This window comes from Cuculus canorus, chromosome 6, assembly GCF_017976375.1.
Source record: "Cuculus canorus isolate bCucCan1 chromosome 6, bCucCan1.pri, whole genome shotgun sequence".
Taxonomy (NCBI): domain Eukaryota; kingdom Metazoa; phylum Chordata; class Aves; order Cuculiformes; family Cuculidae; genus Cuculus; species Cuculus canorus.
In genome coordinates, this window is record NC_071406.1 from 4,822,098 (window position 1) to 4,845,774 (window position 23,677).

General features: G+C 36.9%; 1 protein-coding gene across 4 annotated transcripts in view; it reads right to left on the minus strand.

Moving 5' to 3' along the window:
* ARHGAP15 (Rho GTPase activating protein 15) overlaps positions 1-23,677 on the minus strand; it is a 329,586-nt gene that overhangs the window by 289,588 nt on the left and 16,321 nt on the right. For all 4 annotated transcript variants that reach the window (XM_054069943.1, XM_009558976.2, XM_054069945.1 and 1 more), the window contains one exon: positions 22,453-22,632. In XM_054069943.1, the coding sequence (XP_053925918.1) occupies positions 22,453-22,617 (165 nt within the window). In that variant the 5' untranslated portion in view covers positions 22,618-22,632. The remainder of the gene's footprint in view (positions 1-22,452; positions 22,633-23,677) is intronic.

Consider the following 23,677-nt stretch of genomic DNA (forward strand, 5'->3'; position numbering starts at 1 on the left):
GAAACATTAACGAAATTATTCTAACAAGTTTTTTTCACTTTTTTTTCCTCCCTCTTCTCCTTGCTGAGAGCACCCCAATACTGCTCTAATGATTACAGACATTTGCTAGCAGGCTGAAAAGAGATATAAATGTACGGCATGGCTGGATCTGCAGCCTGGCTTGGGGCTCTCATGTAGTCAGCAGTGGAAGCCTGTGCTCGAAGGCACATTTAAGCTGTGTCTAACTTACTGTTTACTCTGGGGTGACTGGATTTGAGTGTGCTGTCCCTACCCGAGAGAATTGTTTGCTGCGCAGAGACATCAGTCTTGTCTTTGAGCATGCTCCGACGAATCACTCATGTGTGACTACTTGATCTGTTTTGGTCTGGATATATTGTCAAATCGTTGTGTCCAAATTTCACAGGAGCAGTGCCGAAAAAGTCCTGGCTCCAGCACGAAATTAGATTTATAAGGAACACAAGCCAAAAAAGTCACTATGAACATCCAGTGACAAAAATCAAAGAACCTGAAGAAAAACTATTTTGCTCTAACTTCCAAATTTAGTTCAGTTTCTTTAATATGAAGAGAATAAAAAAGACTTAGATTACCTCCTTTCTAACTTTTACGTTGCTGATTCCAGGCCATGCAGAGCTAAAACATTGGGTTTTGCAATGGAAAGTCCTTTGTATTTGTCAGTACAGGAATTTTCACAAAGTACATTTTTAATGTGGTTGGAAGGAATATCTTCTAACAGAGGTCATGGCCAAGAACTCCATAGCTAAATCTTATTAAAAACTATTCAGAGACCAAAATTAAAGACTGTAATACAGAACCACTTGGATACCTGTCAGATCGATAATATCTTGATGGCCATCTAACTTGCCACCTGCTCTCCCTTCCCTTTGCACTAATAACCTGAGTAATCTTATGAATGCTTTTTTTTTTCCCAGCCCTGTTGGCTTATATTAGTCTTTCACATCATTGAGACCTGTAATCTCTTTGAAAATCAGTATTGCTTATTACCAGTGTTCAGAGGACCAAAGTACATACACAGCAGAAGAAAGAATGAAGCAAAGTTTGCAAATCGATTTTCCCAGGTGTCGTTATAAACACTAACATGAAAGAAATAGAGTAATCGAGATAATAACAGATTTAGTTCAAGTAGCTTTTTAAGCAAATGGGTGATTTTGCAAAGGTCAATTAGCTGGATGACTCCTTCTTATTCTATTTGACATCATGATATTCAGCTAGGAAAAGAATGAAAATATTTAAAAGCTTAACTTTTCTTCACTCTTCCTTTGAGGTTTCTCAGTTTTATATTTAATCACAACCTTGCTGCAAACCAGGTAGGACAACAGGGATTGCTTAATACCATTAGCCAGCTCTGGGGTTCTCTGCTTGCAATTTGGCTTCGTCTCATGTGAAAGTAATATCCTGGCACTTTTACTAAAAACTGCTGACACAGTAAAAGTATTATGATGCAAAGGTTATGGTTTCTTTGGGTTTTATTAAATACCAAAATTAGTTCTTCAAATTTATGGTGGGCACCAAGGTTCTTGATGTGTTTCTTTGTCATACAGATGACAAAGAAAAAGAAAAAAACAGTGTCATCCATGCGAATCTTGGCTAAGTAAGAACTACAATTGCAAAATGCTTTTGTTTGTATTGCTTAAGTACTATTTCATTATTTGCCCTTCACGGACAAAGAAACATTTCATAGAATCATAGAAGAGTTAGGGTTGGAAAGGACCTTAAAGATTATCCAGTTCCAACCCCCCTGCCATGGGCAGGGACACCTCCCACTGGCTCAGGCTGCCCAAGGCTCATCCAACCTGGCCTTGAACACCTCCAGGGATGGGGCAGCCACAACCTCCCTGGGCAACCTGGGCCAGGGCCTCACCACTCTCATGGTGAAGAAATTCTTCCTAATATCCAGTCTAAATCTGACCCTCTCCAGTTTATACCCGTTCCCTCTCATCCTATCACCACAAGCCTTTACGAATAGACCCTCTTGTATTATTCAGACTCTCTAGTATTATTTTCCTCTCTCATTACTTCAAATAATATGACACTCCCTTTTGTGCTCACCCCAAAAATTGGTCCATGTAATGAAGACAACGTGTAGGAGTGGGAAGTGCATATTTCTGATCTGAGAATATTGAACTTCCTAGTTTTGTTCTTGTGGCATCTCCCTGACAGCAAACCATATAAAGTTAGTACTGCAGATAAAGAAAAGGAGAAATCAAATTGTCCGCTTCGAAACATCTGAAGTGTCTAGATAGACTCAAAATTGCCCCTCATTTGATTTTCCTCATTCTGTTCAAATAGAGAAATCACCTTCCTTATACATCATAGGAAATCCTCAGCAAAATAAAACAATAATCATCCGCTGCCACTCAAAATATGGATGGTATATAAAGGCAGTACTGTGTGTGCACTGCCAGAAACATCATTGAACTTACTGAAAATAAATTAAATACTAAAATAAATTTTTAAAATAAGAGTTAAGAAAAAAGAGGGGAAAAAGGCACCTCGAAAACACAAATGAGCCAAATGTTATTAGAAGCTTTGGTGGTACAGGAAAAGAGAACTTGGAATGTATATTTCAGTGTATATATACTGTGCTGTACATACATACATACCACACTGTCAGCAAAGTCACAACACACATCATGTAATGGAGGGGAAAAGGCTTTGATTTATCACTTATGTGTTGGGTTTCTTCCTCTTTCATCCCCATTCAAATGAAGGCTTTCAAATAGCACCTGCCACTGGATCTTCTCTTCTCCACCTCTTGACATGGGTGAAGAATCAAGATGGCACAGTTTATGAAAAGGTTTATATAAATATTTTGTGAAAACTGCCCTGGACTTAACTTAGAAAATTTCTGTTTGATATCTCCCTGGAAGGGATCCATTTCTTATTCGAAGGCATGAAAAAACAATGAATCAAATCTCTTGATAGTTTCCCACTAATCTTTGCAAAATGTACTGTAACTCACATTTTATTTTGGGGAGCTTCCAACTTCCAGACGTGTCATCTTGTATTGCCTTTTTCTGCTACATTAAAGAACCATTTGGTGCCCAATGTTGTCCCTTAATGTAGGCAAGTATGAAATCAATTACCTTTCAGTTTCTTTTGGATAATTTAAGCATGTTAAGGTTTGTAGGTCATTCATCAGCAAGACAATTTTCCTAACCTCCAATATTTTTCGTTTTGCCTCTCATTTGGATAATGTTCATTATTTATTATCACTATTCTAGTTAACTTTTCAGCATTGCCACCGAAAAACATGAACATTTGCTGTATCTCCTCTTCATTATCATTCACAAGGGGCAGCTCATACCTTTTGACACCTGAACACCCATAGGAGCTACATTTTGCAGTAATATAGAATATAGTCCCTAGTTCTGGGGAAGGTATGTCCTGTGTTTCCCATATCTACATATATTTGGTTAAATTAAAATGCGTTTTCAGCCATTAAGCCATCCGGATCACTCTCCACAAGTGCCTTTACCCAGACCTATTTGCCAGTCCATCAATCTTTGCTTTACTTTAAAATGTTATTAGAACTCTTCTATTTACTTCCATATCATGGATAAAAAGAGTGATTAGTGTCAAGCTTAGTACTAGTCCCTGAAGAACAACTCAAAAAATTCACCCAGTTGATGATGATTCCCCAGAGACTACTTTCCAAAATGTGTAAATTAATCAGTTCTTAATCCATTTAACGTGTGCTTCACTGATACAGCACATCGCTAATATTTAATCAGAATGTCACATACTATTAAGTCAAGCGACTTACAAACTTTCACTATACTTCATAAACACGGTGGTCTTTTTCAACAAGACTTGAACTAAAAAATAACGCTGTTTTGCTGGGGTTTCTTAAATTTGTTTTTTTTATTCCATTATGATGATTGACAGCAAAAATATTCCTAATGTTTATTTTTAATTAAAACTTGCAACAATTTTTCAATTAGTTGACCCAATACTCTGTCGGATTAATCTGCCTATAAAGTTTCGAGTCATGCCACTTTCCTTTTTTGAGTATTGGCACCATGATTGCCCTTTTTGAACCTTTTGCAATTTGCATGACAACCCAGTATTTATTTAAGACTGAAACCAATAGGCAAGGACCACCCCAGACAACCCTTTAAGGCTTTAGCAAGACATTTATTTACATTTCCTAAAATTTTGCTGAATTTTGCTAATTTTTCTAGAAGTAACATCACTGGTAGATGCCATTAAATCTGTTATTAGTCATTAATAGCGTGGGACATACAGCATCAGTTACTTGTAAGCAAAGTACCAGAATTTAAAATATAAACAAACAAAACCCTAGAGTATTTATTGACTGCTTCTGTCTTTCCTGCATCGCTATTAACAGCTGCATCGCCTCAGTAAAAGTGTTGGCATTAAGCCCTTAAAATTAGAGATAAAACAAGAATCGAGAAGTTATTCCTGCACATAGTGTTGAGAACTTAAAGAATCTGGAAAACTCCACGATGGAGTAAAAGCATCCATTTCATCCAGCACTGCAGTGCTTGCAGGATTCCCCTCAGCCACACAATATCCAGTGTGAAGTATATTACAGGGAAAATTTTATACACTGTTTTGGCTGCTTTTCACTGTGTAAAGTGCCCGTCTATATAACCGGTACCATTACAGAAACCCAGTCAATTAGTCAATATGTCTCAGTTTGTCATTACCTACATTCAATGAATATAGATTTATTAAATGATGAATGCATGGCACAGTGTCTTAAAGAAAGGAAAAAAAAAACTACCTGGAATCTACAATTTCCACATGCTAAAATAATGAAGTTGATTTTGCAGTACTCTGCATTTTATACAATCACCTCTTTCTCTGTGAGGAAACTTGCCAAATCAAAACCAGGATGATTTATCTCATTTATACAGGTGCACATACATTCAGAAAGGCAAAGGCGAGATCATGCTGATTTCTGAAATATCTGCTTGTATCTTCTTGCAGGTTTAAGCATATGCATATGCGTTAAAGTAGAACACAATCGAAGATAACCCCCCCTAAATTATAATTCCTCCAGTAATTTATTACACATTACCATAGAAACTAATTTGCAAATTCTTTTCTGTGCAGCTCTAGAAATATCAAAATATAAGCAATATTCTGAATAAAAATCTGAAAATATTCTAATGTCAGTATACAAAAGGCTATTCTCATCCCACCCCAAATGCTGTAAATGGAGACTGACCTAAAAAAATCCTCCTCCAGATCTGCAGATCATCGGATCCATTACACAAACGCATTCAGGCACAGATAACAGTTGCTCTAAATGTTCAGAAAAATTAACATAAGGGCACATGTAACTCTAATAGGTGCTTAAGTATAACCAGTGGGAAGTGGAAATGGTTGTTTACGTACATACTACTGTGAGAATTCATCGATTTAGGGTGTGAATAAGTGTGTGATAGTGAGGTTTCTCTCTAAGCTTTATTCATTTAATAATTATTGAAAGATTAAGAAGTAGTCAAACAGTATAGATGGACTTTTCTTTCCTTAAAATCGCTTGCATATGCTTTGTAAGTGATATTTTTCTGAGCCTAACACCCTCTGTTTTGTAGGTCATACGGATATCTACAGACTGTGTGGATACTGAAGGCTCTTGTCCTTTAGCCTTCTGCCTCACCACATGATTGAGCATCCATATACCTTACAACCATACACCCTGTCGAGAGTTATTCTCTTACATATCACAATTTACCTCGCTTTCTCCACTCAAACATGCAACCAAGCTGAGCAACAAGCTGCTTCAGCTGCCATGTCATTTCAGTTTTTACACATCTTCTCTTTTTATGTGTGCTCTACATCTCCGTGATGTCTCATCTCCCCGTTCCACCGCCATAGGCTACAAGTCAGGAACAAAGCTCAGGCTCAATGTCAAACAGAGTGAAAATGGGAAAATATCATAGAAGAGAAAATTAATGGGCACAAACACAGCTCTAAAACTTCCATCCTTGTGGGCTTTGCAACTTTCCCTCGTTTCCTGGCAAAACGTGAAGCAGAAGGGAGTAATAGTGTTCGTTTAGAAAATGCCTTAAAGTATTTATTTAAGGAAAATACAAAAAAAATTCAAGGTGGAAGAGTCATGCCTGCATATTAAGAAAAAAGAATAACCCTATGAAGAATGCAAACAGCCCCTTTTTATCTGAAAAATTAACTTTTTTCTACTCTCTACCATTTTCCTGCCTTCTCCCTTTCCTTGCCCAACCATCATGGCTTGTGGAGGTTTGTATTTCCAAAAACACCTCTGCAATTAATAGTTCAGAGTCTAAGATACAAAAATGGACTCCAAGGCTGAAAACATGACTTCTCTGCCTGGACTAAGGCTTTTATCTCATTTCAATTAGGGAAATTTTGGGGTGAAACACATGTCAAACCTCTTTGTCTAACAGGTCCATTAGTTGTGTCCTTAGGAAAAAATACTGCTTTTCTTCCTTTCTTATTAATATTTTTCAGTAATAAATATATTTGGTTTTTCTAGGGAAAAGGTGATGATGCAACCTAAATTTGGATAATAAACAAAAAGAAAAAACCAAAAAACCAAACACCCCAAAATCCATACCCCAATACCTTAAAAATTGTTGATCCTACCGCCACTGGCATGGACTCAAATGCACAGGTTTCCATCATATGGAATCACAGCCAGCAGTCATTCAGTTACTATGAAATCTAGTTTGTGGCCTAAGACGTTTTATAAAATAAGTATTCTATATTTCTTTTAATAACATAGAGGTCCCAGAACTCACAAAGGAAAAGGCGATACTTTGTTTTCATTCTCTTACTATAGAATCACCTTATTGTAGAAAACATAATCTTGTTCAGAACACTCTCTGATCCCTAAATGAGTATATTTTTCCAAAAATAGCACCACTCCTCCTTTTGTAGATCCCCCAAATTAAACAAAAGAGTAAATACTTGTATGCCAAATATTACCACTGGCATTTTATTGGGATCCAGATACTTGATTTATCAGCTAAGTTATTTATTCAGGAGGCAGCATCATACTTTATGCAATCCTGTTTCTTGTTTTGTGTAAACCTTACCCGAACGTATTATAAGTAAGCATAATAAACCCTTTCACTTCTAAATTTCAGTGCTTCATCTTTTCAGTATTTGATGCACATAATTTATATTTTTTAATTATCGTGCTGCAACTGAGCTTAATGCAAATTATACATCTATATATATATTTAACATCTTTCAGATGACCAAAATAGAGCTGAAAACTGAAATGCTTCAGGTTTTGGGGGTGCGTGCGTTCACAATGAATTTTCAGTCTGTTTATTAAGTAATCATATCTGGGTACAAGTGTCAACACAATTTACGTTTTGAATAATGTGAAGCAGATAACCTCAATTAAAAAGTAATTAGAGTCATTTTCCTATTAAGCAGTTTCCCTAATTGTTTTTGAAACCTGGAACTAAAATTGTAATAAATAATAAGCGGCCAAAACATGTCCCTTGCATTAGCTTAATCCAAGTGCTTCCACTGGTCCTGGGAAAATCAGAGCAGAAATAAAGGCTGAGTATCCACCTGATATTGAGAGGATGGGGAAACGTTTTGTAGCTGCACAGCTCTGCATAGCCTGCTCTTTCCTGTTCTTAAGTTTTTTTCCTCAACACAATTCTCTTTCCTTTCCCTCTCTCTTTTCACCCCTTTGTTCTTTTATATTCATGTAAGTGTTCTTATATGAACATATGATATATGAAATATTTGACTTCATTGTGACAGTGGATTGACTAGAGATTATCAGGGAAAAGCCACCCCACAGTCTAGATGTAGTTTATCATCTCTGTTGAGCTGCTGTTTATAGTAGCACAAATAAATTCTGTACCTTATATTCTACCTTGCCAGCACACTATATACCTCTGTTGATGTGAAATAATAATTATGACCTCATTTTCTCAAATGGAACTTGTGGGTTTGCTGCTGGTCTTCAGAACAAAAAAGTCTTTCCCTTTAAATCAGCCTTTAAAATGATAGATGTCACATATCAAGTACAATAAACAAGCTCTGGGAACATCAAAATTTCATGTGTATTTCTCTGCTTACACTACACAATCTCATGGAAAACACCTATGTTGCATTCTGTCTGCCATAGCCAAAAATGGGAAAAATAACAAATCGAGTTAAATACCAAAAGCAACCCAGCAGCTGTTCCTCACCCTAAGCCAAAACAAATAAGAAAACTGAAAACTAACAGAAAACCTACCCAAAAGTCCCAGGAGAAAAAAAAACAAGTGCAATAATATTCTCTTCACCCATAAACTCCAGCCTGAGTCAAAGCCTCCTCTCTCGCAGATACACTTATCTCAACTGCAGCTGGAGAGCTGGACTGATAGGATATGCCATTTTCCCTGGAAGGCAGGGGAAGAGAACGATTTCTTACAGTCCATGAAGGAACCAAAGTACCTGTGACTGCTAAAAAAGGCTCTAAGTAACTAGATTGCTCTCCTTCCTCAGACACAGATTCTTTCCTGTTGTCTCTGTGTCTACAGGAAATTTTGCCAGCCTTGGAAGAGTACAGAGCTCATATTTTCTCAATTTAAAAAATTTCCAATAAGATAAGAAGTCAAACTAAGACTTCTGAAAATAATAAAGTGAAAACGCCGGGAAAATACCCAGAGAAATTCCAGGAAAACCTCAAGCAGCTATGGGAGAACCTGAGCCGTTCAGAAGGAATACAAACATTTAAATAATATATCTTGCTGGAAATTAGGCTTTGTGAGAAATCCCATTGATTTCTTTTAAGTCATTTTATTAAAAGGTCTATTAATGCTTGGCTTGCACTTTGTGGCTATGAGAGATGTTGGAATGAAGAGCTATCAAAGGTGGCTATCAAAGTTTTTTTTCTCTTTTCCATTTAACTTTTTCTAACTATTAAGCTGCTCATTTTGTGGAGACAATCATTAGTGTCTTTAATGTGAAACAAAGCTTCTGGATAAGAGCTGCTAGCTGAAGATCAATATGAAAGATATCACTTCAGTTACAGCTTTAATAACTGTAACAATAGGGAGCCTGGCATCGCCGGCTTTATGCATTAATGTAATTTAAAATCTACCAGGTACAAATCTTATCAAACATTAGCAGTGACTGTGTCGGGATTTTCTAGGTAAGGCAACTGCGTGATAAATGGGGAGTGTTTTAAAGGTAAACTTTCATGTAATCAGGCTCATCTGCCATAAAACCATGAAAGAATTTACATGAATTAAAAATAAAAAAACGAAACAAAAAAGCAACCTGAAGAGATTCGTGGAAAATGACAGCATTTTTTAAGGAATTGGTGGTACATGGGTGCATAATGTGCTCAGCGTACACCAAAATGTCTCCCTTGTTCAGATCATTGTAAAAACCACGCAACCCACAGGACTGGAGGATTAGGAATTTCAGTCGAATTCAGCGCAATGAAAGATTTTCTGCAAAATACCATTTGTAGAAGTTCACACCTACCTAAGCATGCATCGCACAGCTTTCAGCTAAACCACAGAATAGATGAGGAGCTTTTTCCCAGGCTGCCTGTAAAGCTCTACAGATGAGGAGCACAACTCTCCTTCCAGCCAGGAACCACAACTCCACACAGCTGCAGTAAATTCACCTTTCCCATCCTATTTCCAGCCCACCTGCCTCCAAATCCCTCAGCTCCCTATTTCCTTCATGCTTTTTACAGCTACCAGCCCACTGCCCCAGCATTTCCCACACTTATAAGATATTCGCAGTGGTATCCTCCTTATTCTAAAGTTTATCTACAGCCATGATATTTCTTTACCCAGCTTTTCAATTTCTTGATTGAAAAAGAATATACAAACACCCCACAAAAATAAATAAAATCAAGCCTGAAAATGTTAAACCACAAATTTTGTATCTCCCCTACATTTGTTCTTAAAACCTGATGCAACCAACTGGCAGTTTTTAAACACTTTGTTTAACTTGTGTCCAAATGTCTTCAGGTTTTAGTGCTTACAGGTGGCCACTTCAGATTTACACTTCAATTTTGAGCAAGATCTAATCTGGGAACACTGAGTTTTCACTTTGTCATTTGCTGATAAAAAATGGAAAGCTCAAAGTTGAAGTAGCCAACTACTGAAAAGAGTTGGCACCTGGCACTTTAATTTTTAAACACTGGGGGGTTTTGCACGATAAGGTTATAAAGTAAGAGTCTGACTTCAGGACCACAATGAAGAAGAATGAGCTCTTAAGGATGACAGAACTGCTGATGTGAAGCTCAGTTGGTCCAAACCCCAGGTTTGGTCCAAATAAACAGACAAAAGTTTGGATGCTCATCTGGGTTTTCTACCTGCCTTGGGGCTAGAGATGTCATGAGAACAGATTCGCTCATCACAGCTGCAGTACTTCCAGTTCTGGCCATGGATGAGATATCCAGGAAAGTAATCTTTCTTGCAGAGCTCTGGGAGGTGGGGGAAAGTAAAGGAAAATGGGATAGGGTATTACACCATCTTTCAAATCTGATTCCAAATCTGAGGGGAGATTCAGCGATTAGAAAGGACAGAAATTTCTTCGCTTTTTCTAGGTTTTGGCTGTTCTCTTGAATACAACATTTTACCGTAACTATCAAAATGTCTGGCAGCTCAGGTAGTCAATAATCATAAAAAGACATAACCACTTCTGAAGTTTAGGTGTTTCCACTACTGTCCTAAAGTAACAAAAATAAAATAGAAGTTTTGGTCTTCAAAATATACACATGTGTATATATATATATTTTTTCCCTACAGGCTATATACTGAAAAATGAAGCTCCTTCTTTCTCTCAAAGTGTAGAGTCTTGGACCCTTTGAAGAGGAAGGTTTGAATTCCAGTCTTGCCATGGTAATGAGATGCTTGCACACCCATAAACACGAAATCACAGACTTATTTCCATTAAGGCTACAAACCACACCAAGGAAGAAATGAAATGGAAAATAAAATATTACCATGTTAACATGACTAGATCAGATCCTGCACTTATTGCTACTCCAAAAAAAATAGCTGACTTCAAAGAGAATTTGATCTGATTTAGGGCAGGAGAATGCTGCTGTCAACTATTTGTCTAAGAATAGGCACGTTGCCTAACAAGGACACTCTACTGTCTGTTTTAAAACCTCTTCTCAGAGTATTAAACAACATTTTAATAAGCATGTCCCTCCATTGTGCAACAGCACGTGTATTTAGGGCATGCACAAAATAATTTGATCCCCGTTTCATTGCATCGGTGGTGTAATTATTTCACTGCGGTACTAAAACAAACAAAAAAAACCCCTGGTTCTTTACCTCTCCTGTCATGTTACATCGGGTCACTTTGTGTCACATGATGTGATATAATGAAACTCAATGCAAGGAGACACATGTCCCTTCTCATTGGAAATTTAAAGAAATGGAGCTTACTTTTCCCCTGTGGGAAACTATGCAGGTCAGGTGCCCAAGACTGGCTATGGGAAGTCTGATATCATCTCAGTTTCAGTACCTACATATTTCACATCTTATGGCAGTTTGAAAGGAAACGCGTTAGATGCCACAATTTAGCCGTAATACAGTACTTAATAAAGATCGCAGAAGAGGAATATAATTCCACAGCTTATGTTCCTTGTCACGGTGTGCACTGACACGTATTGCCAAAGAGATTCTTTTAAACAATACTTGTAAACATGCTTTTTGAAATATAAACTATAAAACACAAAAGCCCTCAGAGAAACCTAATGTGGCTAAAAAGCATAAGGGCATAGAATCAAGGGAGCAGAACTGATTAACGACAAACCCAAACCAAGATTTTTTGATGAAAAAAAGTGAAACAGTTAAACACAGAGATTATAGATAAGTAAAGTGTATTGGACCTGGCTCCAAGTTTCCCTCTCGGTTACACTAGCGTAATTGTAGATTAATTCTATTTCAATTAATAGAGTTAATGTGATGACAATAGAATCATCTATGTAATAAGCATGATTGAAATATAACAGTTGACCTAGCTCTGAGGCAGATCCTGTAACGTGCGCAAAGGAGATATGCATCATCCTCAGTCATGTTTTGCAGTTGGAGAAACAGAAGAAAGGACTGAAAATCTCTTGGCAGGCAACTGTCTAATCTGGGATCAAGGGAAACATGGCAAAGTCCAGTCCAGCTCCTTGTCCGCTTGCTTGCAATAAATAAATACATCAGAAGGCTATCATGGAAGCCAAATGAAATATTATGGATATGAAATAATATCTCTCTGACATCATGGCATGTTGCTATCTCACTCCTGAAGCAGATGTCTAGCTTTATAGTTCACTGGGACATTTAGCATCAGGGTAGTAACTTCAGAGTTATTAACGTGTCTATATAGTTGAGTGTCACCATTTACAGGACAAAATAGCAGAAAAATTAGAAGCTTGAGAAGGACATTCAGGAGAGACGTGGGGAAGAAGATTTTCCTACTAGCAAAACCCACAAGGATGTTTCGAATAGGCCATGAAATAATGAAGGTGATACAAAAACACTGGGATAATTTAGATTTTAATTAGGTGTTAAATTACAGAAAATAATACTATTCATGGTGTTCTGTTTACTTAAAACCTCGTGCCTAGGTTTTCTTAGTTGGCTCAGTTTCCTTACCAGGACAGCTCAAAGATTTCATTTTGCTGACTATTGGAACCAAGAAATTTTGAGCTACAGGAACTTGATCCAACCTCATGATTGTCCTTTGGCTTTGAGCAAGCTAAGACAAAGTAGACAAACACTTGGAGTTCTTACAGTTCACATAATTTACATCAAATTAATCATTTTTTTTTACATTTTTGATAGAAAGAATGAAGGGAGGGGTGTCTTTTTTTTCCTTCTAAACTCATGTTGATTTCACAGGTCCTGCCACCAGTTACCACTAAGAAACAAAAACTTCTGTCTGCACCTGTACCCTGCTGTTAAACAAGACAACACATCCCATATAATGTGCCAAAATAACTGGTGTTACCATAAATTTCCACTGGCATTTCACAGATAAAATAAATAATTTCAGAAGAAGAAACACTTTTACCCCCTTGCATTTCCCTGTGTTTTCTGATGAATTACCCCAGAAGATATTTTCTGTTTCTTTCTCTACTTTTCTATCAGTTTGCAAAACCATGGTTTTCTTTCCTAAGTGTCTTGAAAAAAAAAAAAAGAGATTCAGTGGTGGAAAAAAAATAAAAGCAGTGATATTTTCCTTCTCCAAAGTTACTCAGAAGAGCAAGTGAAGAGTAGGTAGCATCAAACTGAAGGGAAGTGTATTCAAGCCACCCTGAACACAGCATCTGATATTCCCTCTAGGGCAAAGATGGTGTTTTAAGGAAACCACCAGCTGATTAGACACCAGAGCAAGAACTGGGCCGGACTGCCTGTCGTTGCCTTTCCAGCAGGTACATGTGCATTGGTGTCACCAAATGAAGGTGGGAACTCTGGCCAGACATCACAGAGGGAGAGGACACAGTTCTTGGTCCTGCCCCAAGCTCTCACACCTGTGGTGACGTCCAAAACACCAGATCAGATCCCTGAGAAGGGCCGGTGCTGGCAGCTCATGTCTCCACAGCTACTGCCCGTGTCAGAGAAAAAAAGGGCTGCACAAGAGGCAAGCACAGAAGAAAATATGAAACAAAAGAAGTGGAACATGGTTTTCAGATGGCAAAACAAAAAACATACGAGGCAGGTTGCCCGAAGAAGTGGATGCCCCACCCCTGGAGGTGTTCAAGACTAGGTTGGACTAGGCTTTGAGCACCCTGATCCAGTAGAAGGTGCCCCTGCTCAAGCCATTGTGTTTGAACTGGCTGAGTTTTAAGGTCCCTTCCAACATAAATCATTCTCTGATTCTATCATCAATCAAGTTTACATTTTTTCTCCTCAAATATACATTACAACATAGAGAAATGCTACATCTAAAGAAAAAAAGAAAACAAAAACATAACTCTTTAATTTTTTGGCCCTTTTTAGTTTGCCATATCAGCTTAAAAATATTTTTTAGACATTTGCACCATGCTTCCTATGAAACTGAAAGGGATTTGCAGCCTTTGAGGAATGCATTGATCTTCTCAAACAAGTCCCAGATTGCAGGCAAGTTTATTAATGACAATACAAATATTTCATTCTTTCACTAGATGCTAGGGAAACAGCGGTGAGATGTTCATAGAGGGGATACAAAACTTCTACAAAAACTATAGAGGGGATACAAAACTGTGTTCAGTTTGGATGTTCTCACCATATTAAGCTTCACTTCAAATAACCATATTTTCAAGTGAAAGATGTTGGGAATGTCAACTTTTTGGAGTCAGCAACTCTTCTAGCTACCTTCTCCCCAATTTTTTAAGGGAAAAAAGAAGGGAAAATTAAAAAAAAAAAAAAAGAAAAAAAAAGAAAAAAGAAAAAAGAAAAAAAAAGAAAAAAAAAGAAGAAAAAAAGAAGAAAAGAAAGAAGAAAAAAGAAAAAAGAAAAAAGAAGAAAAGAAAGAAAAAAAAGAAAAAAGAAAAAAGAAAAAAGAAAGAAGAAAAAAGAAAAAAGAAAAAAGAAAGAAAAAAAAGAAGAAAGAAGAAAAGAAAGAAGAAAAAAGAAAAAAGAAGAAAAGAAAGAAGAAAAAAGAAAAAGAAAAAAGAAAAAGAAAGAAGAAAAAAGAAAAAGAAAAAAGAAAAAGAAAAAAGAAAAAGAAAGAAGAAAAAAGAAAAAGAAAAAAGAAAAAGAAAAAAGAAAAAAAGAAAAAAAAGAAAAAAAGAAAAAAGAAAAAGAAAAAGAAAAAGAAAAAGAAAAAGAAAAAGAAAAAGAAAAAGAAAAAGAAAAAGAAAAAGAAAAAGAAAAAAGAAAAAAAAAAAAAGAAAAAGAAAAAAATCCAAGCCATTTGGCATAGGCTGTGCTGCTGTAGCATCAGCTGCTTCACCTGTAATCTCTAGTGTTGCTCTGCCCCCTTGTGCTGCTGCAACTGCAGAGCATCCCCCGCGCCTTTGTGCGGGGACCGAACGCTGAAAATCCTCCACTGTCACTTCTCACTTTTCCGGCAAGTTCAAGGTCAGTGCCTAGCTATTTTCAGCTCATCTCTTCTTGATCCATGCAGAGAAATGACAAGGTAACGTGATTTGGGGTCAGCTGTATTACAGGAACCGTTACATAAACGGAGAAAGTGGAAATCAATCCCAGCTGACAGTGTCTTCAGGATAATCAGCGCTCACTCCATGCCGCTGTCAGCTCTCCTGCATCAAACACCATGTTACTTCTGTCAGATCTCTTTAACTAAACACTATTCTCACTTTTGGCAAAGTAAATAAATATTTCACTTGGGCTTGCATTTAATTCATTGTTTAGAGAACTTTAACACTCTGGACTTGCAAAGAGTCCCCATTTATAGAGGAAAAGACGTCTTAGCCTGTCATGTCCATTACTGCCTGCAAAGGGCGTTGGCAAAGATACAGTCGAGTCTTATGAAATATGCCGTTCTTCGTATTTTGTGCTTGATTTCTTCATGCGGACGACTGTCCTCCAATTCCCCGTTATCAAGCAGACGTCGGCTTCCCAAAGTGCTTACCTAACCCACAATCATCCTCACCCCAGCTCTATCAGGGCTTTTCCTCTAACGTTTTAGGACATCTCCCTCAATTTGTTTGATTATTATTACTTTATCTGAACCATTTCCTCCCCTAACTAGACATCTTCCCTAACGCAGAATTATGAACATATCATTTCACAAGATGTGCCGCGTTAGCCGTGTCTTGATGACAGCACATGGTATGTCAGTTTAGGGAAAGAACAGCGATTCTATCCCACCCACCTTGTGCTCCCATGGAACTGCCAAGCCCATAGTACTCCGATGAAGAACAATTTACCATAATATTAGTTGTCAGTAAATTCAAAGACGGAACTCCTAAAGCTATAAAATGGATTAGAAGCAATTTAAAAAAGAATTAACAAACTAGAGTAAGAGTATACTGTCAACAAACAAATGCTTCATCATAGCACTGTAATTTGGAATTTTAATTACCCCTCTGCTTCTGTAACAAAACAATGTCTGAACTGGCAGCCATTTGAATCTCTCACAGGTCATTGAGCATTCTAGTTAATTACTCTATGAATAGCCTGTTTTTCTCCCCTCTGGAAACACGTTTCTAATGGCAGTCAAGGTCTGACAAATGTGTCATCTACATAATTAGCTAGGAAGCAACACAAAACATTAAACATGCTTTGTGCCGACAACTATCAAAACATTTCATTTGTTGTCAATTATTCATTACTTTGTAGGTTCTGAAGGGGTTGTTATTATGGAAATAAGTCCAGATGCTAACAAGGTTAGAGTTTTTTATTCAAATTAGTAATCGGAGGGCTAACTTTAAAAAATGTATCCCGTGTATGTTTATGGCAGCATTCAATCAGTACTAAATTATAAACGAATTTAGTTAAGTTCAAGTTAAAATAGCCATGGCAGAGCACATACGCTAATTTGTAGAGTTGCATCTCTCTTTGAAGTTTTAGGATCTAAGCTGAAGTAGCAAACTTTCAGAACCTTTGGCAAGACTAATTTGTGCTTGGTAAATAGAGTAAAGATTTTCACAGCATGAGATAATGTAAGATTGCAAAAAAAAAAACCTGGAGGTTTTTGAACCTTTTTTTCTACCCTTCTGTCACACTGAGTAAAAGTCAAAATCAGCAATTCCGCCTCATATAATATCTCGTCTGAACTTCAGTTTGGTTTAACAAGGAAGCCAAACCAGTTACATTCACCACTCCCTTAATAGAGCTGAAATGAATTTATCCTCTCTTTTAAGAAGAAATAGGTGCTGGTTATTTCTTTTTTCTATGATCTCATTATGATGCTGCCTATCAAGCTATGCAGCTGAAACGGTACAGTGAAAATGTTTGGAGGAGAAATAAATGAGGAGTTTAACAATAAAATTAACTTCTTGCTTTTTAGCCGAGATTGTTTCAGTTGAAGTGCTATAATACAAATACACAATAAAGAAAACCTTCTCACAGGGCATATAGAAGAAAAAAAAAAAAAGGAAAAAAAAATCATAAAAACAAAAGGTTCATTCTAAGCCTGAAAAAAACCCTGCACACTAAAGACTGATCCTAAAAAAGGCTTGGGAGGCTACTTGCATTGATTCACTGAAGAAAAATGCTTATTGAAGGTAAATTGAACCCTAAAATATTTTAATGCATTAATATTCTACTTTCAGCCTCTATGTCAAAAGAGTTTGTGGTATGTAGGACAGACACGAGCATCTAGGAGCACATCGGGGCATCGTGCCCAGTGCAGGCTGAGGGCCTCTGCCCTGGAGCCAGAGCAGCTCCTCAGGTGGGGAGCGAGGGATGCGAGGAGGAAATGGATGACGAACCGAATCAAGGGCCGAACAAAGTCAGTGTGCAAGCACGACACACACCAGAAAGCAGATGAAGGATTTGAAAACACAAAACTGGTTCTAATACAGTAAGGGGACATATGACACACTTCCTTTCTCATTTTCCTCTGCTAATATTACTCAACAGATATATCCCCTTTCACCTTCTAATTTTCGGGGGATGTTTTTGGACAATATTCACATTCAAGTAAAATTGAACCTCTGTTATGGAATCACTGCTTTCTCTCAAATCTGTTTTTTCTCTCAAATCTATACCCTGAAATATTTAGGGTGAGCAAAGTGTAAGCTTGCATTTATTAACAATTACTACTCTTGTCATGGGAAGCCCATATTTTTTTCTACACCCAGCCCCGTGCTATTATATGATTCATGTAACGTCATGAAGGGAACACAGCTAGTCCCTTACACTGATAAAAGTAGACTCCTCTGTAATGGACTAGTGTGTGGCAGTATAATTTGCAGAGAATAAAACCTGGGCAGTGACTATTAGAACATGTTAAAGAGAATATTTTTACCCTCCCACCTCAAATGGACAAAACTATGTGAGGAGGTTTTTTTATGCAGAAATATTTTGTCAAGATTTGTTTTCTCCCCTCAAAGTAAACTGAAAGAAAAAAAAAGGAATCCTCAAAAACTTTCCTAAAATAAACTATACTATGAAAGAAGCTCTGATGATCTTTCAGAGATTGAAATAATCCGGTTTTAGCTAAAACTACCCATAGCAGCGCCACTGAAAATACTCTAAAATAGGGCTGGAGTCTGTCTTGTAATTAACATTAAACAGATAACATATTTATGAGGAAGTCAAAATATTTTGGAAGCCGATAATCCTGTAAGCCTTAACATGGTATAAAAACAACAAATAAATGCAAAGTGTTACTGTTACACATGCCTGCCTGATCAATGGTTTTCACATATTGATCTATAAATGGAGTTGACAGTCTGTGTTGGCTGCACATTTTCCAAGCAGCTCTATTTTTGTACAAAACCAATACGGGCAATTACCTTTGTTTGAGATGCCAAGTCTTATCAATTCAATGTGATTTAGTGTCATTTTAATTAAATATCAGTATCTACTTCAGGACAATCCATACAAACAAAGCCTCGAACTTGACTATAAGCTTGATTTCAAGTAAACATGAACAAGCCCTGCAATTTCAAAATATGGCTCAAAAACTCTGCTAAACAGACGGCTTATATTTTTAGCAATTTTATTTCTGTCTTTTCAGCTAGCCATTACTATGGCAAGCGTTCTATGATTACAGGAGTAAGAAACAAAAGAAGATTGCTTCCAGTTTCCCTGATAATGTATTAGAGAGATAAATAAACCTACCAGTTTGTTTAACCTAATCAGAAAAACCTCTAATGCATTAACATTTTGGAATGTGTAAATAGGTTCTAATTCTTAATATAGACACCAATTAAAAAAAAAAGACGTTTCACTGTTTGAAGTTGTTCTGAATGAAGTAAAATGCACTTCCCTGGGTTTTAACAGATGAAAATAGCGAATATTCATTTGTATCACTAGTTCCGACACTAACGTTAAGCACAGAAAGAGCCCTTGCTTACCACAGTCTGTGTCCAGCTGCGTGATTTGTGCTCTTTAAACTCTACATTAATATCAATTTCAGCCCTTGCACAAAACTCAAGTATTTCCATTGTAAATAAATAACATAAACCCCCAAGAATCTACATTTGGCTTTTCCATCAGTTAGCTTATGCATTCCACGTTTGCATCTTCACTACTATAAAAACGCACAAGTGCATATAGCCCTCGTGACGTATGATGTATATCCTCCTTTGCCACACTATAGAAAAATAACCTGCCCACCTTCAAAAGTACAGCCCTAGTTGTGCTCACAAGAATCGCAGCAAAATCTTGAGGATACAACAAGTCCTTTAAGAAAATTCATTTTCTCCTCTATAAATCACCAGTCATCTTTCTAGTTTTGTGCTTGCTTTTTGCCCTTTATTGTCAGGAACGTTCATTTTTTTTCCATGTATGTTTTAGAAGTATATATTTCTCTTGACTTTTTAAAATGTGCTGAAAGCTAATTGCCTTAATCCACCGAAGTCAGTGGGTTTTGCATAAGTTGAGTAAAAAGGATTTGACCCATTTATTAATAGAACACTGAGTATAGTGCACATGATGAATTTGAGTGCTGAAAGAGTAACATGGAGTCCCTCATTCAGCTAATTCTTGTTTTAAAGAGAAAAAAATATCTGACAATACAACAAAAATATCGCCAATGTATAATGGAAAACAGTCGGTGGATTCCTTATAGAGTATATCCATCACCTAAACAGAAGGAGAATGTTTAAACCAGAAAATCTCCAAATAAAAGATCATGATAAAGCCTTTGTCTTCCAGCACAAAATAATTAGCTTTGCTTGACATTCTGGTAATATGTAACTTTTAGAAGGGATCCGTATAGCCATAAATGCAAAAGTGAAGACCGAGTGTATAAGTGCACTGGAAAAATGTGTCACAAAATTTAAAAGAAGATTACTAAATATGTATATATTTATATGTACACACACATATATTTATGGATCAATAAAAAAAAGACTTTTCATTGTTCGAGCTTGTTCTGAATGAAGTAAAACGCTCTTCCCTAGGGTTTAACAGGTGAAAATAGCAAATATTAATTGACATCACTAGTTCAGACATTAAGCATAGAATATACATATATATACACACATACACACACGTGTGTGTGTGTATGTATACATATATGTGTGTGCGTGTGCGTGTACATCAGTTGGACCTTACTTTTTCCGGACACTTGCCCAGACAGAGACTATTCTCCATCCCTTCCCCCAAAATCCTTCACAGGTCACGTGCAGATGTGACTGTCACAAATCAGATATGTCAGCATGCAATTGATACACGCAATTGATATTTCACTGCTCTTTTAAATTCAGTCTTACTGCATTTCAAGCGTGGATTTGAAAATGTTTGGATCCTTAGGAATCTTGCTTTCAGTTTGGGCGTTAGCAAACAACTTTAAGAGGCTTATTTAAGTAAATACTCCAAAACACTTTCAGTCTGTCAATATCTAGTCAGAAAATTCTGCATGGCGAAAAGAGATGAAAAGAATTGAAATAGAAAGGAAATTAGTAGCATGGCAAGCTTTCAGTCTATTATGTCGGAGCCAAGTTTGCTTGGTAAAATGACATATACTCAGTAAAATTCCGCTTTTATATAATTAGCTACCGAACAAATGTAACAGAAAGCAACTTTTCAGCTCTCAGCCAATGGACCTATATTGTACCTGCTATGGTTATTGGAATACAGCAGTGAATATTGATGTCTAATTCAACTTTTTAGAACCCTTGCTCTCTAACAGTCCAGCATACTATCCCCAAAACTAAAGTTATGTAACAAGGTAATATCAACAATGAGAAACTGCATGATAAAATCCTGCCCAAAAGTGAAAAATGCTAATTTTGTCTCATTTAGCAGCTGGATACAGAAATGCTCATTAGTTTTAAGAGGGTTAATCCTTTTAACTTTTGCATATTGATATGCCAATTATGCCTAATTGTACAAGAGGCATCAGTCAAGGTAATAGTGCATAAACACATGAAAGTTATTAAGTACATCCCAACATGTAATAAAGTAGGTGTTAATTGGTAGCTGAGTTCTGCAGGCTATTGAGGTGGATAATTCATTGAGAGATGGATCACTTGTAATTTCTCTACATAATTCCTTTTGCAGTCTCATGCTGTGATGTTTTCATGCTTGTCAAAAACAACTGCAGCCTAGTGCCTTTTGTTAAACACAGCCAATAAAATATGTTAGGCATCATTAAATATACTTAACTTTTAAACTTTTTCAAAGGTACAGTTCTCCCTGATAATACATTATAGTATTCTCAGTAAATTTCTATAAGTGTCATTCCGGGTTTGTAATGGCGGAGCATTTCCTGTCAGATAAAAAGGAAGAAACACGTACACTGTGTCTGAGGCAAACAAAACCAATCAAATGGAGGTAAATGACTATCTTATCAGCTGCTAAGATCAAGATAGATTTTTCTCCCTAGAAATATAAGGTGAAATGAGCTAAGCTATGCCAGAGAAATTAATGATTAAAATAATGCATTTCTAAATAAGTCTGAATTTTGAGTTTGAACATTGAGTAAAAAGGAAGAAAATACAGCTGTTATGGTAGGCTTCCTCTATTCAATAACTTTGTTAGAAAGCTCAATATTTCTTAGAAGTCCATTACATCAACCAACCAAAAAAATTAATGGTTGGCATGGTTGTGAGACGTGACTGAGACTGGGACTCTGTCCCCTGCTAACAGAGTTTTTCCCCCTCATTTGCATTCTCTGAGAACAAAACAGATCTAGAGTCCAAAAAGTGGCTAACATTGCATAAATAATTTTGTAACATCGGATGGCCTCAGCTGCAAGTTGCCACCATTATGGAAGAAAATTAACCAGGGGAGACTCATACCAATCAGTTTGTTTAGTAGCTCAGAAGGAGTACAGAGGCAGGGATGGAACTGGCAATGGAGTTCATCACTAACTATTTGATTTCAAAAAACACGGGGATGGATAAAAAAATTACTAAACACTTTCAACTCTACCAATTACTAAAATAACAGGATAACTTCAGCCTCTGCTTTTTGCAATTCATTCATTCTTATAGCAAGCCCTAATTTTTTGTCACTAGGAAGTTATACTTTATTTACAGACTAGTAATTTCAGTTTATTTTCTTTTGTTTAGTTTTTGCATTTTCCTTTTGAGAAATTGTGGCCAATATCTGATAAAATAAAGTATATATCTGATATACTTATATCTGTAAGTACTATATTTTACAGCAGCCATGTCTAAGTAGCGTAACACTTGGTAGCTGAAATGTTGAGTAGATGTTGTGATCCTGCCCACCAAAGCCAAATTCTGTCTTTCATTGAAGAAAAACTGTTATTCCAATGCCGAGACATACTCCTAAAAACACATATAGAGCAATTAAATCTCTCCCTGTAAGAGACGACCATGAAATGGGTATCTTACCCACACTTAAGAAAGTAATTCTGTAGTTTTTACAAGCTGGGAGACTCGGAAAATATTAGGTGTATTTTACTTACAGGCTCAGCGACTTTCACATTCTCGGACAGAATCATAGATTTGCTTTGGCTCAGTCTGTCGTGGTGACTGTTGGCATTTTTGATCCTCATTTGAACAGCGCCTGTACTGTGGTGGGAAGGATTAGGCTTTTCAGAGGCTGTATCAGAAGTTGTAGACTTCTCCATGGTTACTGAGTTGACCTGAAGAACATAAAATAAGAGTGTTATTCCAGGAAACCTTCATAGAAAAACATGGTGATGCCAGTTACGCTACTATAGTCAGGAGAAGAAGCTGAGTTATCTTGCTGGCAAGATCTCGATCATCTTTGAACACCAGGATAACTATCAGCTGTGTCAGCCTGTAGTTTTATTATTGTCCTTATCACTAAGCCATCCAAACTGCCTTGGAAGAGTTAGTTTATGTAAAAGATTATCCTTATCTCAAAAGCCATTCTCCTCTATGGTGTAATCTCCCTGCAAGCCTCTGTCACGTCCAGCTGGCAGCCACTACACTTTGTCTTTGGCCCTGCTCACGCTACACATTTTCAGTTTTCCAAAGGAAAACGACATGCTGTGAAGCCAATTAACATATTCTACCTCCACAGTTTGATGCATATATGTTACAAGTGTGTTACAGGACCACGCTGCAACCCTGCTAGAGTCCCAGATTCAAACTCAGATCTAATGAAATTTCCCTTAATTTTTACAATCCTACTGACAGTGTGGAGGGGATTTTTGTTTCCGTGTTCATTTTTTTTAATTTTGAAAAGAGGAAATGGCTGAGTAAATCGGGGTTCATGCCCTCAGATGAACCAGGGGAATGTAAACAGAATGAACATCTTCTCTAGCAGCGCTGCTGTTCAACCTCCTGTCTCAGCGTTAGTAGACTCATAGAATCATAAAATCATTGAATGGTACAGCTCAACAAACTCCGTTCTAGCTCCTCAAAAACATTGTCCAACAGCAAGAGTTGTTTTATATTTCCTATATAAAACATCAGGATAGTGATGTATAAAACATCAGGATAGTGATGTACAAAACATCAGGACAGAGTCCAAGGCTTGTTCTGTTTTCCTTCCCTGGCACTACTATACTTAAATTGTGGGTAAAGTAATATGGTAAGAGTCACAAGAAACTTGCTATTTATATTGCTATGTAACTGTACAAGAAAATGTGTAAGGAAGAAATACTGTATAAGCTGAAATTCCTAGTTTCTCTACTATGGAGACGGGGAAATGGAAATCCA